Here is an 18285-nt window from a genome sequence, read left to right on the forward strand (position 1 = left end):
TAATTTTTCTGCCGCACTGAGATAATGACATGGTACGGTGGTGGTTGGTGTTGTGTGGGTGGTCATTATTTATGTAAGAGAGAAGGACTAGCCAAGGACAACAAAAATGTAAAGAAATAAGCCCCTACTCAGTTGCCAGTCTCCTTAAAGAATCGATAGAATTAACCAAAAGATACGAACAAATGTCTTGAAACCTCCAACTTGAATGAAATCAAGTCATAGGAAGTTGGAAATAGAGACACAGGCAGGGAGTTTCAGAGTTTACCAGAGAAAGGTATGGTGCGAGTGGGGATGATAATGATGGATGAAAGACGTGGTGGTGGTGACTATGAAGTGGTGGACGATGGCTGGTAATGATTAATGGATAACTTTTGTGGTGAAGGTAATTGTCGGGTGGATGAACTGGTGATCATGATGGTGGTGGTGATGGCGGTGGATGAGAGTGGATGTAGTATTTAAGGGTGGACTAAATGGTAAAGGTGGATGATTGTTGTGATGGTAGTAGTGGTTTTGGGTGGAGGAGATGACAGTATAGTAGTGGATGTTTGTGCATTGTGGTGGTGGTGGTGGTGGTGGTGGTGATGGTGGTGGTTGATGAAGTCCTCTCCCCAATTAAAAAGTTGTGCATTGGTCCTTCAGTTTGTGACTCCCGGGACTGATGCATCCTGCCAATGTCTTGCACCTCCTGTCTGCCCTCCTCCTCCTCCTCCTCCTCCTCCTCCTCCTGAGTTATTATTGTGAACGCTCTTTCTTGTTTCGCGTCTCCCTGTTTATTTCTTTTCAATGTTTTTAAATGTTTTTGCTTTTGCCTTTGTCTCTTGACTATCACTTCACCTACATGCTAAGTCTCATCTGTGGCATCCTCTTTTTATTCTGTATCTTGTTTTTTTTTAGTAATTTTCTTCTTTGTGTTAGGATTCTGCACAAACCTTTACTTCTTTGAGTAATAATAAGACCCCTTGCGCTTTATTTTACTAGTTGCATATGACTTTACTGAACAAAAAAAAAAAAAAATGAAACAACAGAGGAAAAAGATCATTTAAACTATCCGATCACTTCATTTTCTGTTAGTTTTGTCTTTCGAAATCGCCTGAACTTGCGCCAAACAATTTTTACAAGGATGAGGAGAGAGCACACAAAGAATTAAGTCTCCCTCTAACGAAACTCCTGAATCGGATCCAAGAACACAACTGGACTGCTTTGAGAACAATGTTATAGAGTCAATAAAGCCAACGTTACATCGCCTTTGAGAGTGCCAGGGAGTGCCATTGAATCGCCTTGGAGAACACTACTGGATTACATTTGAAATTAGTCTGCAGCGAAGAACGAACACAGGAAGACAACTCGAATGACTCTTCTGGTACTCTCCGTTGTTTTGCCCTACAAGTCCGCCGAGGAACAGGAATTAAATAGTATAGAGAGTGCTGGAGTGTTGAGTATTAGCACTGCCTTACCCCTCTCAACTTCTCACTTGTAACTTGTCGAATGTTACTATGCTTTGTTAATCGTTCCTGTCTTTATCCTTGAAATTCACGGCAGCTCTTACTTCTTTCCCGTCTCCTGTAGTGTGAAGTCCTTTTTATTCAGGCTTCAATGTGTTCCAGTATCTTAACCTACACTGTCTTTCTGTCGTATACTTATTGCTTTGGTGCTCGAAATCCGTACAAGTGCGTTGATTTTATGTGTAATCTTTGCCTGAAGTGTAATTTTATACTCAAGTTGTTTTCTTCTTATTGTTTATACTTCTTCACGTTTTCTGTTTCTCCCCTCTTTGTGTGTGTGTGTGTGTGTGTGTGTGTGTGTGTGTGTGTGTGTGTGTGTGTGTGTGTGTGTGTGTGTTTAAAATGATTAAGTTGTGTTTAATATTTTTGATGCAATAATAATTTGTTGAACCATATTTTTTTCGACTTTTCCTGTGTTTTGTGGTCACTAGAATACCCATCTGTCTAATTTATCTACCTAACTTGTATATTTCCTTCACTTTCTCTCGATCTGTTGAACCACACTAGTTATTGAAATCATGCTCTATCCTGTGATGTGTGGTCGATCAAACCTTTAGCTATTTGCATTTTTCCCATACATGTTTCTCTCACATTCTATCGTTCTCTCTCTCAGTGTTGTCGTCGCTCCATTCCCTCATTCCCCGTCATTCCCGCAAACAATAATATGCTTATCTACCTTTTATCACCATGTTTATCTCCTCCTCTTGCTTCTTAATGATGTGTTTATCGCTTCCACCAAGTTTGCCCTATCGGTGTAATGTGATGGTGGTGACAGTGTGCCACCACCACCACCACCACCATCACCACCACCACCACCACCACGACCACTATCACCACAGCTTATGTATTGATAGACTCGTCGTGGTGTGTTTTGTTTCGTTAATGTTTTTTCGTTATTGTCTTCGTTATCATCATCATCATTATCATCACTTCACCATCACCACCACTACCATCACCATTATCACCACAGCGTACGGGTTAATAGACTCGGCTTGTCGTAATTGTCGTCGTCATCATCATCATCATTACCACCAACTATTAGTGTCGGAGTCAGAATAGAGAACGAAGCTGTTACAAGAGACAACATCCATGAACAGCTGGTGAAGTTTTGTAGCACCATTGTTTTCATTTCAAGGGTGATGCAATGATTTAGATTAGCAAGATAGTTTAGATTAGATAAGATTCGTGTTTTTTCTTCTTTAGACACGGATTAACTAAACATAAAATATTACAACTACCATTAACCTTACATAAAATCAGTGAAGGTCAAGATACATATTTATCAAAGCTGTAACAGAAAAAGGGGATCCGAATAAGAGGCTAAACTTGTGTAGGCTTACAATAACAAAAGAATACAGAAGAGGTAATGAAATAACTAACTTGTACTTGGATTTGCTTGTGATATGTGGTAGTGTGTTTATGGATACTTATATATGGTGGCCAAGGGCGTGGTTAGCTTTCACAGTTCGTTAGTATGGTTGTATCTAATTTATATGCAAGTTTGTTTGCATTTTTTTCATGTAATCGGGGACAGCTGGCCAAGAGCAACAAAAAAATTAAAGAAAAAGCCCACTTAGTTGCCAGTTCCCTTGCCGAAAGAGGGGGAATAAATGAAGTCAAGTCATAGGAAGTTGGAAGTACAGAAGCAGGTAGGGAGTGTATTTTCTGGACCGTCATGTATGCTGGCTTGCCATATGATGTGGTTACCTTTCATATCTCGTTAGCATTGATCGTGATTTAATCTTTTCCGTGAAGTATTTCCAAAATCTTTTTGGCTTTGAACAAACCAAATTTGGAAAAAGCAACACACGGGTTATGGTGGTGGTTTTACTTTTCTCTTCTTTTTACCTACTTGTTGAGGAGCGTGGGCCGGGCAGCTCCCTCTCTACGTGGGCGGGGGTGGCTGGTTCCTGGAAGCGGCAAAAATCTTGAGGTCTGAAGGAGCGGCGAGGGCGTTCGAGGGTCTTTTAAATGACAATGTTTGGAGGAGTTACTTTTGTCTTCTTGATCTCCTTTGTCTTCCGCTTCTTGGGGAAAACATTCTCACTATTTTCTTTGGAACAAATTCTCAAACCTACTCCCTGAAATTCCTAGCTGCATTTCGCCTACCTAATGAGTCTTGAGGCCTCAACATCAAAGCTGAAAATTTCTTTATGTGCTAAGTATACTTCATGAATCAACTCTCGCCTAAGAGTTTTCAGGTGAGGAAAAGAATAAAATAAAATAAAAAGCGGTGGTAATTCAAGCGTTGGTCTCTGTTGGCCACGTGACGTATCAAGAATCCGAATGTGTGGCGAATGTTCAAGTATTTGCTAAGCTTTGTTCATTGAGCTCATCGCTGTTCTCTGAGAAGCAGCGTGCATTATTCTATCGGAACTTATGATTTGAATTTGTAAGGGGAAATAAGGCGGTAAGTCCACGATATGTCTGCCTAAGTGATCTTCAATATCAGCTGATGGATCACTGACGCGGGTGTGAGCACTGAGCAGTGGCGACTTTGGCGTCAGTGCTCAGTGTCTCGGTGACTGCTGCTCGGGTGGGGAGTGCTGTGCATCCGTGATCATGCCATAGGTGATTTACTTCCTCCATCTGGTGCTGTGAGACTTGGTTATCTGCATTAAGTAAGGGTACTCGCTTTTCGTAAGTAAATTATTAGCATATACTAAGTAGTCTTTGTTTATATACTTCCGGTGTGAGGCAGGGCTGGTGGTTCAGTGTTTGCTCCTCTGACATTTTTATAGCTGTGATACTTGAAATGGACCGTGGCTCACGCCTTACAGAGAACTGAGAAGATACGGGATATGTTATATGTACATAGGCCTAGCTAGAGGGCTGATATAGGACTACACGCGTGATAAGAGGTAGTGTGGCTTAAGCCTGGTAGCGGGCAACACAGCGAGCACTTGAGGTGATGAGACTCGCTGTGGCATGAAGCTTCGGAGCCTCGCAGTGCTTCGTTTTCTAATTTACGGGACGATTTTCGGTGTGAAGCTATAGATTTCCTGTACATTGATTCTTATCTTGTGTATTTCCATTTTGTAACTGAATTTACTTCATTTTTACCTTGTTAGATAAGTTAATGTACTTTTGTCATGTTGCAATGCTTGTGCATTTTCGACATGGTCATGACTAACTTTTGTTTTCTTTTTTCCAGGTGAGTACCAGTATGTTCAGAAACAGCTGAAGACTGGGGTTCCTGTCTGTCCTCTTTGCCCTTTTCTCTACTTCTTATATTAGACAAGAATGTGTGAAAGATGCTGCTTTGGAGTAAGTACCCTTGCTGTATTTTATTAAGTCTCTTTATTAAGGTTCTTGTGCGACTGTCACTCAAGAGGATTGTAATGCTCTTGTTAGTCTTGGTCTTGTTTTCGCCATTCATTGTAATGAAAAAAATAGCATTATCAATGTATTTTAACTTTGGCGTAAATATTTTTCGTGCAAAGAATTATAAATGTTAATAAAATTATCAACTCTTTTTAAGTCATTGGGTTTAACGTTACACCTTTGTTGTTTTACGATGAAATAATACCATTAAATTTATTTACATGATTATTATTCTTTTTTCTTAGTTATTGTATTCATGACGACACTAACTCGCTTACTTACGACCACTCAAACCCAGCAATCTTCAAGTACGCAATAATGACGTGACTCGGTATTACATAGAGTAAGTAACCGTTTCAAATCGCTAAACAATATGCTCTTAGTAGCAATGCGGAGCTATGTTGTTCCTTTCGTATAGACGTCAGCAATGGTCATGGGTCTATAACTATAACTGCATCACCGTTACTTGTCTCGTGTGAAACAAGTGTAATGCAGAAAGGGTGTGTATGAAACAGAGGTGATGATAATGTACCGAGTTTTGATATTTTTGTGACTATTATAGAGACGAAGCTTATGTGAAAAGATCTGTCAATGTTGCGCAAAGACGAATCCAGCTTAATTCGTGCGTTGTGTTGCTTTACTGCTCTTCTTCTTTTTCTTCCTCAGCTCCGCGCGTCAATCTTAAAATGAAAAGTGTTAATGAAGTTAGTCTCTCTCAAGGATGTGAAGAAGAATGGAGGAGTGCCTTGCCTTCACTTTATTCATGGAAATATTTTGCGTTAGAATTTACTGGAGTTAATGTTTTGGCGAGAATGAGTACACTTCTTCGTTTCTTCACTGAATTACAAGGGATGTCATTGGGATAACTTCAAGTCATCATTGCCTGTTTTATCACTTTCATTTATACTTAAACCTATAAATTCATAAATAGATAAAAACAAAAAAGAAAACATTCCAGTGGTCTTGGCGTCTTCAGGTTACTCTTCAGCAATATTTTTGTAAGCAGAATAAATAAGATAACTTGAAGCATGCGTGTGAACCAGAAAATTAAATTGGTGACCTTAGCGGTAGGCAGAGACTCAAAGACCCTCGTGCGGCTTCTCAGACTCGAAATTCCTGAAAGTTGAGAGTCGTGAGGTAGCACCACTTGAATTTGCCGGCTGGAGACCCTTGCTATCTCACTGAACACGAGAAACAAAGCACCTGGGCCGCCACCGTCACCTGCAATCATTAGCTTACCTGAATACTGTATCATACAAACAAACGCCTTGCCTCCCACTCTCCTTCACCTGAGACTTGCTTGTTTGGAGTGTTCAGGACGGGCAGTGAATATAATGGTGTTGTGGATTTGGTGATACGTCTAGCTTCTTTTCACCTGTGTAAATAATGGCTCAGGTAATTAGCCTCACTTGGTGGACAAAACCGCGGCCAGTCCTCTTTTGTGTTTCGTTAAGACTTCTAATCTCCCATGTCCTATACTTTATCACCCAAAATAGCCTCCTTTCCTTGCCTATTCTTACCTCGCCTCTCGTGTCTACTGAGATTAATCTACGTCGTCACTGCTTCTGAGCTCCCCTACTGTACTTTTAGGAAGGGAAAATTGGATCATGAATATTTATGCAGAATTAACGCCTGTCATGGTGGAGGCGCGAGGGTCGTAATGAGCGGTAATTAGGTGATTGGTATTGACTGGCGGTAATAAATTTTTTCCCTCCAGTTGTTCGCCGTGACGTAAGCTGCCTGGTGGTGGCCTGACTGTGGGTTTCTTAATTAGATGTTGATAGGCTTCGTTTTCTTCCAGCTTCTTTATCTTTCTGATTAATTTCCTTTTTCCTTTGTTTGCTTTACTTTTCATTTTCTTTTTACGTTTGAATAATATTTTTTTTGAAGGTTTGGCTAATGGTATTCTCTCTCTCTCTCTCTCTCTCTCTCTCTCTCTCTCTCTCTCTCTCTCTCTCTCTCTCTCTCTCTCTCTCTCTCTCTCTCTCTCTCTCTCTCTCTCTCTCTCAATATAAAACTCAAATACAGTGGATACATTTTAAACAAACACACACACACACACACACACACACACACACACACACACACACACACACACACACACACACACACACACACACACACACACACACACACTTTAATGTTGTCACGTTGCTGGCCACAGTGTCACGCGCTAGGAATTCAACACAAGTATTCGATATAAAAGGTTTCCAGGCGGCGGTGTTCACGTCTGCTATTCGCTAAGGTCACCAAACAACATGCAAGCCTACTTCTATTAGCCAATTTTCGTCATTAATCCTACACAGACAATAAAACAAAACAAAAAAAATATATATATATATATATATATATATATATATATATATATATATATATATATATATATATATTACCTCACTAGCTTTAAACGTTTATGGTAATTAAAAAGAGATGCCACGCCTATATTTTTCAAAGTATTGGTCTGATTCAAGTTTCATTACGTGCCAATAGGGAGTTTTAAAATATTAGACAAATTTATAGATGGGAATGATAGATAGAATTAAGTAGCTTTGCTCATACAGGGGGTGCCACGTGTAGGCCTCTTGTGGCATCCCTAATTTTCGTATGTTCTTTTTTTATTTTTATTTTCGCTGTATGTTTAACGTTTATTTGATATTCTTTACTCATTATTTAGATGAACTTCGAGAGTGAATGTCCCGCCAGCACTCATTGCAATCTTAGTCTGGTGTCAACAAAGTTTGATTACGCGTTATTTTTCAAAACGTTTGTGTACTTCACTTTTACTTCGGGTAAATGGCCAAGTCCACGTCTACACTATTGTAATCCTACTTTATTGAATAGCAATAATTTTTCACTTTTTTTTATATGTTCGATACTCGTGTTATCGTATTGGCCTCTTGCAATTTACAGCTAACATCAAAGTAGAGGAGTAAACACGACACTTTAATCTTGATCTCCAGTTTTATATTCTGTATTTACATAAAGCGAAAACAAGACAATAAGGTAACCTACAGGAAGCAATCACACCTAAAAGTGCCATTCTCCATGAAACACAAAAACGCATTTCTGTGTTTTTTACCTTTAGTTTTTGCTTAATTTTCCTCTCAGGCTCCCTAATTATTCGGCACTAAAAACCTAATTACTGAGTCCATTCCACTGATCCATTACTCCATTTAACACCCAATTCTTTCAGAGTTTCTTTCATATATGGAGCCGATTGTTTCTAGTTTTTATCTTTCAATCATACATTTCATTTTTTTCAAACCTGAATGCACTACATCTTATTGAACGCCGGTTTTTTTTTTTTATTTGTTTTACCACACTTGTTACTTCCCCTCTACCTTTTAAATATATCTGATTTCATATAGTGTTACAACGAATATACATCACTCTTCTTATTTCCTCTATTTTTCAAAGTGCTGGAGGGAAATAACCAAAAGATAAGTACCGTTTTTTTTGCTGATTTTTTTATTTTTATGTGGCAGATATTAAACATATAGTAATACATATTTCCAATTGGTGTCAGTGTATATAAGATTTTTTTTCATAATACGCATAATATGAGAAGAGAGAGAGAGAGAGAGAGAGAGAGAGAGAGAGAGAGAGAGAGAGAGAGAGAGAGGGAATAGCGGAGTTTGAGGGGAGAGCTCGACTGGGGAGAGTTGAAATATGATAGAGAGGGGAAGAAGATGGCTGGAGTTGGAGAAAGGCACGGGATGGGAGGTGAGGGGAGGGTGTAGCCATTAAGGTGAAATTTGTCCCACTCCTTTTAAAATGTATAACTTAATGTACTGCAGTGACCGTTCTTTACTCTCTCTCTCTCTCTCTCTCTCTCTCTCTCTCTCTCTCTCTCTCTCTCTCTCTCTCTCTCTCTCTCTCTCTGGCAGTGTTTTATTGGATTACGTTTTAATCCCACGTTTCGCACAATTTCCATCGCTTCCCAAGTTATGACTCAAATGGTCTCTCCGATTTCAGACTTTGTTGAATTTCATTTGCTGTCACTGATTTCATTTTTTTTTTCTATTATTTTTTGGAATGATAGATTTAGTATTTTTCAATTAATGGTAAACAATTTGTCACATCATTTGTTCCGTTAAATTATTAATTTTTGGGGTGGTGATTTTCAACTATGTAATCTTTTTATTTTTGACTAGTGGTAAATATTTTATCGCATTTGTTTTATTAACTTATTTCAAACTGATATGCATGCATATATATCTACACACACACACACACTATTCACACCTGATATTTTTCTTTTAGTTTCCAGAAAAGAGTTTCTTGGCATTCTTTGTCTTGAGGAGACTGCTTTTCTTTCCCGGCTTTTGCTTTTTTAGAGATAATACCTTTTCTTTCGTTTGATAATACCTCTTCCTTCTCAGAAAGCTTAATAATTCCTTTCCACGCTCCAGAGAATTATTGTATTTATTTCTTTTATATATATATATTTATTTTTTATTTCTTTTATGTACATATTTATTTATTATTTGAAGGTAACAATTACTGAATATGCTACTCGTTTTATGTCACGATTTACAGCAGCAAGTCATTAAGAAAAACGACAAACTTACTTTTTCATATCCATGCGTCACTGATCAACTCTCCTTAGAGTGAGCAAACATAAAGCCAGGCCATGCAGAGCTGCCTAACGTAATGCCTTTGTAATTAGGAGGCAATTAAGCCATTAACCAATTTGCTTTAGTTGACCATACTTGCTTCCTTGCCTCGTCTTAAGCCCCTTTGTCTTTACCTCACGTTCCTCTTTCATGTCATTTACTTCCTTATCTACTTTTTTTTGCCTAGCTTTCTTCTCTCCTGATATTTTCAGAATACGATACTTTTTCCTTCCTTCATTATATTTTTTTTTTTTTCTCAGTTTTTCACCCTATTCCCTCTATCTGAAGATTAAAGCAGTTTTTAACATCTTCTATCTTCTCTGTACACAATTAGCTTTTTTTTGTGTTTCTCACGGTGGAGAGAGAGAGAGAGAGAGAGAGAGAGAGAGAGAGAGAGAGAGAGAGAGAGAGAGACTATAGCTTACAAAGTGCAATCATTTCCATTTACACTGCCTTGCTTCTCTGTCTCAATCTCCCTCTCTCTCCTCACTCTTCCTCTCCAGGTGAGCCAGTCCCTCTACTCCTCCCTCACCCTCATTACCTGCCTCACGTAAAATGACTTAATTGTCTCCCATTCTGTTGATAATGAAGTACCTCACAATGATACCTTCGGGGAAACATTATCGTAGTGGAAAATATGAGTTAATGAACAAAACAACGAGAGATTATTATCCTGTTGTTGGGAGAAAAAGAGTGAAAGAAAATAATGGGAAGATGTAAAGAAAATGTACGAGTATGTATGAATCTTTTAAATCAAACGAAACAAATGAGAAAAAAATCTATCTTATTTTTTATAGAAGCAATTATGAATGTGCATTTTCATACACTGTAATCTCATAGCTACATAAAGCAACCTTAGCGACAAATAATGTGTGTGTGTGTGTGTGTGTGTGTGTGTGTGTGTGTGTGTGTGTGTGTGTGTGTGTGTGTGTGTGTGTGTGTGTGTGTGTGTGTGTGTGTGTGTGTGTGTGTGTGTGCGTGCGTGTGCACCTACAGTAATAGATTTTCAGAACAAAATTTGAAATGTTGTTAGAGGAACACTAAGGGGAGAGAGAGAGAGAGAGAGAGAGAGAGAGAGAGAGAGAGAGAGAGAGAGAGAGAGAGAGACAGAAAAATTATTGATTTCATGAAAACAGCCAAAAAAAAAAAAAATCTGCAGACATCAAAAGCACAAACAGTAATTGCAAGGAAACGTTTGCTACTTGCGAAAACAAAGAAACTAGTTATGTGTGGCGTGTGTCGACTTGCCTCCTTAATAGAGCAATTGAGATAACGTAAATTCTGCAAGAAAAGGTTGTTTAGTGAAAAATGTGTGTATTTTTGTTCAATTACGCTTGAAAATAGGTAGCAAAGTCACATGTCAGTCAACGAGACGGCGGATGTGTTATTAAAGATGATTTTTATATTTACTTAATGTGAGAGTTGAAAAGGGAGAGAATTGAAATGGGAGAGAAAAGGGAGAGAATTGAAACGAGAGAGAGAGAGAGAGAGAGAGAGAGAGAGAGAGAGAGAGAGAGAGAGAGAGAGAGAGAGAGAGAGAGAGAGAGAGAGAGAGAGAGAGAGAGAGAAAGGGGCTGCATAACTGGGATATGGAGAGCTGTGAAATGGTAAAGCTAGTTCTATAAAACGAGAGGGAGGAAGGGAGGTATGGAGGAGTAGAGAAGAGGAAGAAGGGGGAATGTTGGAAAAGAGCGAAGGAATTGTAAGAAAGAAGGGAGAGGTAGAAATGGAGGGGAAGAATAAAGAAGCAATGTTGGATGGAGAAGCATGGATCCAAGAGAGAGAGAGAGAGAGAGAGAGAGAGTTATACATGGTGGAAGAAAGAAGTGAAGAAAGAAAACGAATCGGAAGGATTAAACAATTGAATATACTAAAGGAAAGATATTTTTGAGAGAGAAACACGATGAAGGGAATTTTTTATTGCGATTCTGAAGAAGACGAGAAGGAAAATTTATAAAGAGAGAGAGAGAGAGAGAGAGAGAGAGAGAGCTGAACATGAGTGCTCCCATATTCACTTTGAAGATGAAGCAGTGACTGAAACAGCGACTGAAGCAGCAACTGACTCTCTCCCTCAGATCATTCGTAAATGCTTGACTGTCCCCGCGGCAGCCTCTCATGACACCAACGGAGAAGGGAAGGCTGGCGTGCGGGTTTTGCAATTCGACACACACAAAAGCATTCTAAAACACTTCGACATTTTGTTTTAACCACTTTCTGTAACCTCTCGTGAGAGTTAGTGGGTGTTTCAAGGGATTTTTTTTTCGGAATGTATTTATATTTTGATAAGGATTTTGTTTCATTCGTGAGAAGAAACGTCTGTGAAATTCCGAGTAATCATTTTAGTGGGCTTTGAAAATTATTCTTATGTGAGGTCAAGACTTTCCCAAAATAAGGGTCATTGATCTAGAGATGATTTAACCTAAGGATATCATCATCATCATCATCATCATCATCATCATCCTACAGTTATGATTCGAATACATAAAGACTAAACATTTCTCCTTTTTTTTTCTCTCAATCTTCTGTTGGTCTATTCCAGATCACAGAAAAGCACAGTACATTTTTGTTTCTAGCTCAGTCAGGATTAGTTTCTCTTTCCTTCATAAGAGGTCATTTTATCAGCGGTTATCGTGATACTGTAGGATCGCGTGTTTGGAGGCCGAGGAGTCTTCCGGCGTACGGGTAAGAATATCCTGACACAGGAATGGCATCCACTCAAAGTAAATTTCAGTAGTGCATTTGTGAACACTTTTAGTACCATGACACGTTTTCATATTTCTTTCACTTACTATTTGGTGAATTTATACAGCTTCAGATACTTATGTGGGGATTAGAATAGTGAAGACTGACCATTAATCGTCCAGTCATACTCCAAAACTCATGGCAAAAAATGCGTTTCATTACTGAAGGGGTTAATATCTCTCCCTTACCTTGTCCTACGTTTTATTTAGCTTGGAATAATTTCCTAAACCAGTAAATATTTCAGTACGTGGATAATGAAGTCAATTTACATAGAACAATAATGCCATTTTTGTGTTTTCATCTTTTTAATGGAATATTGATTGTGTTGTTTTGGTGAATGTATCGCTTTGCATGTATTGGATTAGCGTAGTCGTGTGCATTGTTACTGTGGGATTAGTGTGTGTGTGTGTGTGTGTGTGTGTGTGTGTGTGTGTGTGTGTGTGTGTGTGTGTGTGTGTGTGTGTGTGTGTGTGTGAGCTCGCCGGAAATCATCTTTTGGGATAGTGAACTGAACAGGTGAAGCGAGAGAAATGAACAGCCCTCGTCTAGGACCTCGAGTCCCCTCCAGACAACTACAGTCCTATTTCAGCCCCTCAGACCCCTTCCAGCACACTTCTGCTCCACTTCCTGTCCACTTCTTGCTTCCTCATCCTGTTCTTCACCTCCTTCCCATTGTTTGCCTTCCTATACTCCTTCTTGGCCTTCCCCTCCACCTCTACCTCGTCACTGTGTCATCTCTTGTCACACACACACACACACACACACACACACACACACACACACACACACACACACACACACACACACACACACACACACACACACACACACACACACACACACACACACAGGAGGAGGAGGTGGAAGAGGAAGCAAAGGTGATTCGTTACGTGAAGTGGAGGAAGAAGAGGGAATAGCGCTCCGTTTAGAGTCGCCAGAGAGGATGGAAAGCTAATAACACGTAGCGTCACCTGTGTAATGCACTGTTATCTTGAAACGATAACGCTCTTTATTCCCTCTTGATTAATGGCTTCTTAACCTCTTTAGTACCATTGCACGTTTTCATTTTCATTCCGGGTACTATTTGGTGATTTTATACAGCTTCAGAAACTTATGCGGGGATTAGAATAGTGAAGATTCTGGCCATTAACCTTCTGACTTCCATAGACCCTTCTCAATGTAAATAGAAGCGTGTAATAGTACTCAAAACTCAAGGTAAAAATGCTTCCTAATACTGAAAGGGTTAACTTGAGAGAGCCTACACTGAAAGAAGAGACATACTCGTATACTGGAGACAGGGGTGTAGGTGCGTACGTGGTGTAGTATATGTTTTTTGGTAAATTAAGGTTTTCAGAGACGATGTTCTGTTCCTTATTCTCTCTCAGATGCCTCTTTTAATTAGCGTGTCCTTAACCCCTTCAATATTGGGATACATTTTTACCTTCAGATTTGTATACGATTAGACCATTTAATTTATGTTAGGAAGTCTCTGGAGGTCAAAAGATTAAAGGCCACACTCACCGCCACAGCCTCCACTATTCTAATCCCCACATAAGTTACTGAAGCTGTATAGAATCACCAAATAGTAAGAAGAACGAATATGGAAACGCTTTATGGTACTGAAGAGGTTAATAACGTAGGAGTGGAAATGTAGGATTCTGCTTGCTTCTCCTTTGTGTTCATTTGTGCTGTTTATGTGCAAGGGTACGAGGGAATAGTGCGTGAGGAGGTAATGTTCCGTCTTCCATTTGCCTCTTCCTGTGTGTGTGTGTGTGTGTGTGTGTGTGTGTGTGTGTGTGTGTGTGTGTGTGTGTGTGTGTGTTATGACATTGTGTTGAGCGAGTCTCTTTCTTTCTTTTGTTCAGGGTCCAAACTATATTCGCTAGGTGCAATCTGCGTGTGTGTGTGTGTGTGTGTGTGTGTGTGTGTGTGTGTGTGTGTGTGTGTGTGTGTGTGTGATGACATTGTATTGAACGGGTCTCTTTCTTCCTCTGGTTCTTGTCCCTTCTTCGTAATAAACTTCGACACACAATTGCTGTTTACCTGAGTTCTCTCCTTCCTCCCCTTCCTCGGTGGACCTCACATGTATAGGAGACCCCTTGGTGAGGCGCGGAGGGCTGCAACAACTTCTACTTCCTTCGTCTTTGTTTTCCACCTACATTCCTTTTTTTCGTATCTCCTTTTACTTTTTTTTTCTCTTCTTCCTTCGTCTTCGTTTTCCACCTACATTCCTTCTTATTCTCATCTTCTTATACCTCCTTCCTCTTCGTCTTTCATCTCCATTTCTTTTTTCTTATCTTCTACATTATTTCTTCCATTATTTCACTTCCTAGGTCATCTTTTTCTCTTATCTCTTGTCCTCTTTCCCTCGTTCTCTTCCTTCCTTCTTCTTCCTCATACGTTACTTGCTTCTTTTCCTCCATCGTTTTCCTCCTTGATCGTTGTTTTCTTTTTCTTTTCGTTGCGTTTCTTTTACTTCTCTCCATTTTATCACTCATCTTTTCTACTTATTCATTTCTCTCCTTCATTTTCATGCACGACTTTCCTCAATTTCTCACTTCTTCCTTCCTTTCCTTGTTTATCATTTTCTTCCTTTTCTCCCTCTCCTCTCCTCTTTTTTTTCTCATTTTTTGCATTAACTTTCCTCTCAAATCCATTCATTCATTCCTTTCCTCCCACTCTCCTTTATTGAGACAACATTTCTCTCTCTCTCTCTCTCTCTCTCTCTCTCTCTCTCTCTCTCTCTCTCTCTCTCTCTCTCTCTCTCTCTCTCTCTCTCTCTCTCTCTCTCTCTCTCTCTCTCTCTCTCTCTCTCTCTCTCTCTCTCTTGGCTTTTATTGCAGTCTTAAGGTTGTGAGTCTTTCGAATTTCATTATTTTCATTGAAGTTCTTGTCTCATAAAGTCCCATAAGGTAATTTCCAGGTGTTCTCTTGATTTGGGTTCAGTGAGTATGTATGTAGTCTCCCTTTCCCTCTCCATTATTCTCCCTCTCTCTCTAAAGCATAAAATTGTAAACGAAAAATAAATCTAAAAAAAGAAAATTACCTGCAAATTTAAAGCCAGGCCGAACAGCAAGAGATACAAAAAAGAAAAAGAAATGTTAATACGTGCAGCGCTTGACTAAAATTATCCATCTTTAAGGGACATTGAAAGTAGAAAGTCTGATGATGATAGCGAGGCAGTCCAGGCGTGGTGAAGGCAGGGCAGGCACTCAACTGGGAGGACAGCTGGGGTGCATGTAATTGACTAGAAGGACTGGGAGGGAGGTAGGAGGGAAGGGAAAGAGTAGGAAGGTTGTAGGAGGAGAGGGAGTGAGTGGGTCGGTAGGATTGTTGGGAGGGAGAGAATGAAGGAAAGAGTGAAGGAGTATTAGTAGGGAGGGTGACTGAAGGAGGGCGTTTAGAGGTTATGGGATGGAGAGAAGGAGTGGAGAAGGGAGAGTAGGAGTGTTAGAAGGAGAACAGTGAGAGGTAAGGTGTCTGGGAGTGGGAGAAGAAAAACTAGATGGAGTGGGAGAGAGAGAGAGAGAGAGAGAGAGAGAGGACACCTTTTTCTGTATCTCTCTCTCTCTCTCTATCTCTATCTCATTTCTCCTTCCCTTTCTTTCCTTATCTTTCTGTTATCTCCATCTGCTTCTTATTCTGCATTTTCATACTTTCATCATAGTCTACCTTTTCCTTTCTCTTCCTCTCTCATCTCTTCCACTACCCTCATCATTCCTTTCTTTTTTTTTTCTTTTCTTTTGTCTCTCACATTTCTCCTTCAATTTTCTTTCACCAATATTATCCTCACTCACCATTTTTTCTTCATCCTCTCTTCCTCCCCTTGTCTCTCCCCTCTTCTTTTCCCGATTACCCTCATCATTTCTGTTTTTCCTCTCACCCGCTCTCCTTTCCTCCCCATCTTTTTACTATCCCAACTCGTCCCTTCAACTATTTTTCTTGTTTTTTTTTTCTTCTCCCTCCTTATCTTTCACCTTCTTTATCCCCAATATTCAATCTTTTACTTTTTTCCTTACTCTTTTTCCCCTTTTCCTCATTAAATATCAGTTCTATATTCATCATCCTTATTTACACCTCTCTCTCTCTCTCTCTCTCTCTCTCTCTCTCTCTCTCTCTCTCTCTCTCTCTCTCTCTCTCTCTCTCTCTCTCTCTCTCTCTCTCTCTCTCTCTCTCTCTCTCTCTCTCTCTCTCTCTCTCTCTCTCTCTCATCCCATCTCTCCTACCTTATATCTTGCTTTTTTCTCCTCTTTGCTTTGCGTTCTCATCTTATCCACATCCTCTCACGTGTCCCCTCTTCTCTTTGCTTTGCCTTCCTATCTTTTCCCCCTCCCCTCACGTTTCCCCTGAACCCTCCTCATACCGGCCCAGCTCCCACTCCTCCCCAGGGAAAGAGGATCACGCCAGATTGGGGAGTCCTCGTGAATTAGTGGTTGTGACTGCCCCAGGATCGCAAGACAGGGTGGCAGACTGCTCAGGTGCTGGTGGGAAGGGCAACGCACCCGCATGTAAGGCTGAATGTCGTGTGTAATGTTGTTATTATTTTCAACGCCGTATAATGAAAACACCTGCAAAGATTAATTAGTGTTGTCCTTCAAGAATTTACTCGGATAAGGAGAGGTCAGGTGTGCGTCAGGTAAAGGTGATGAACTGTATCAGAGGAAAAATTTCACGTATATATATTATTTTGTTTTTTTTCCGTCGTCGTATTTATAGAGAAATGTTATTTTTTCGTAGTTTTTGGTATTGAGTTGAAGGTTCTGCATGCGTAAAAGGCTTATGATTTAAACTGTTTGTTATTTAAGATAGAGTTCCTCCTTTTTCTTGGTTTATTCATTTGTTTTATTTCTGCCCGGGATTATTAAGAAAATATTCTCATTTTGCGCAGTTGTTTGGTTTTCCTTATTTTCTTTTTTTTCTCATGTTACAGTAAAGTTTTGGTCTTGTTGCTTCAAATGACTGTTACACTTGAAAGGTATTTGCATTTCATATAACTCTCAGTTTGTTGCAACATAGAACAAATGTAGTTTCTAAACTGAGAAACGCGTAGTATAATGTAACTTGCATGACGTGTAATCCGCTTAGCGTTTAAATAGTCATATTTGTTTCTGGTTTCCTGACTGATGTATCCTTCTCTATTTCCTTTTTGGCTACACCTCTGATTCTCTCTTCGTGGATCTTTTCCTCTGTTTTGCGTATTATTCTGCCTCATTTTTCTTTCTTCCTTTACCAAATAGTTCTTTATGTATTTGTTTCTTAAATGATACAGATTTTCTTTTCTTGATAACTTCCACTTCCTTTCAATTAACCTCATGCATTTATCTCTCCTCTTCTCATCCCCTGTGTTGTTTACCTTTCATCTTTACCAATAGTTTCCAATCAAATCTCCTATTTCTCTTTCCTTCTTTCTGACATGACACCGTGGCATTATGCTTTCTGCTGTTTTTTTTTTCGTCCTTTTCTCCGCCACGACTTGTCTCATTATTTCTTTTCACCAATTGATCATATCAGTGATGCTTCTCTTCAGTCCTGTCTTTTTGAAATGTATTTTTTTTTTTTATTTCGGGTTTATGTTTTCTTCCGTGTATTGTCAACTGTCTCGCTTCTCCCATGTCATATAATATACTTTTACTTTGGCATGTCTTCCTTTTTTCTAATATTTTTCAACAAATATCCTTTTCAAAAACATGCAACTTATTTTGCTCTTCTCTGAAAATGCACCTTCCATTTTGCTTTCATCTTTCGTTTATTTTACTGCTGTCAATAATCACCTGCGACACTTTTCGTCACTTGCCTGTCACCTGCTCGTCTTATTCTTTTCGCTTTGGTTACTGCAGTTTGTCATCTAATCCTCACAGACAAGCTTCCCCGTGTCCATTAGCGCTGCCCATCCCAAGAGACCTCCCAAATGCCACGAGAGAGAGAGAGAGAGAGAGAGAGAGAGAGAGAGAGAGAAGAATCATACACTTAAACAAAATCCACATTGTATTCATCCACTAAAGCTTTTTCCTACCTTTGTCCTCCACGACCTCCACCTTCTTTGCCTCATAATGGCAGTCTTTTTTTGTATCTGGGAATTTAAACATTTTTTAATACAATAT

The 18285-nt window shown here is 39.5% G+C and overlaps 1 protein-coding gene across 6 annotated transcripts in view; it reads left to right on the plus strand.

Annotated features, from left to right (window-relative positions):
* The window catches only part of LOC123507149 (prothoracicostatic peptides-like), a 173574-nt gene that overhangs the window by 57154 nt on the left and 98135 nt on the right, over positions 1-18285 (plus strand). For 3 of the 6 annotated variants that reach the window (XM_045259789.1, XM_045259794.1, XM_045259793.1), the window contains exon 1: positions 4731-4769. The exons of 2 other annotated variants lie outside the window; for them this stretch is intronic. In XM_045259789.1, the coding sequence (XP_045115724.1) occupies positions 4746-4769 (24 nt within the window). In that variant the 5' untranslated portion in view covers positions 4731-4745. Of the gene's footprint in view, positions 1-4004; positions 4124-4730; positions 4770-18285 lie in introns of those variants that run through there. One more of the 6 variants, XM_045259791.1, reaches the window with a different exon arrangement.

This window comes from Portunus trituberculatus, chromosome 21 (assembly GCF_017591435.1).
Source record: "Portunus trituberculatus isolate SZX2019 chromosome 21, ASM1759143v1, whole genome shotgun sequence".
In the NCBI taxonomy this organism is placed as follows: domain Eukaryota; kingdom Metazoa; phylum Arthropoda; class Malacostraca; order Decapoda; family Portunidae; genus Portunus; species Portunus trituberculatus.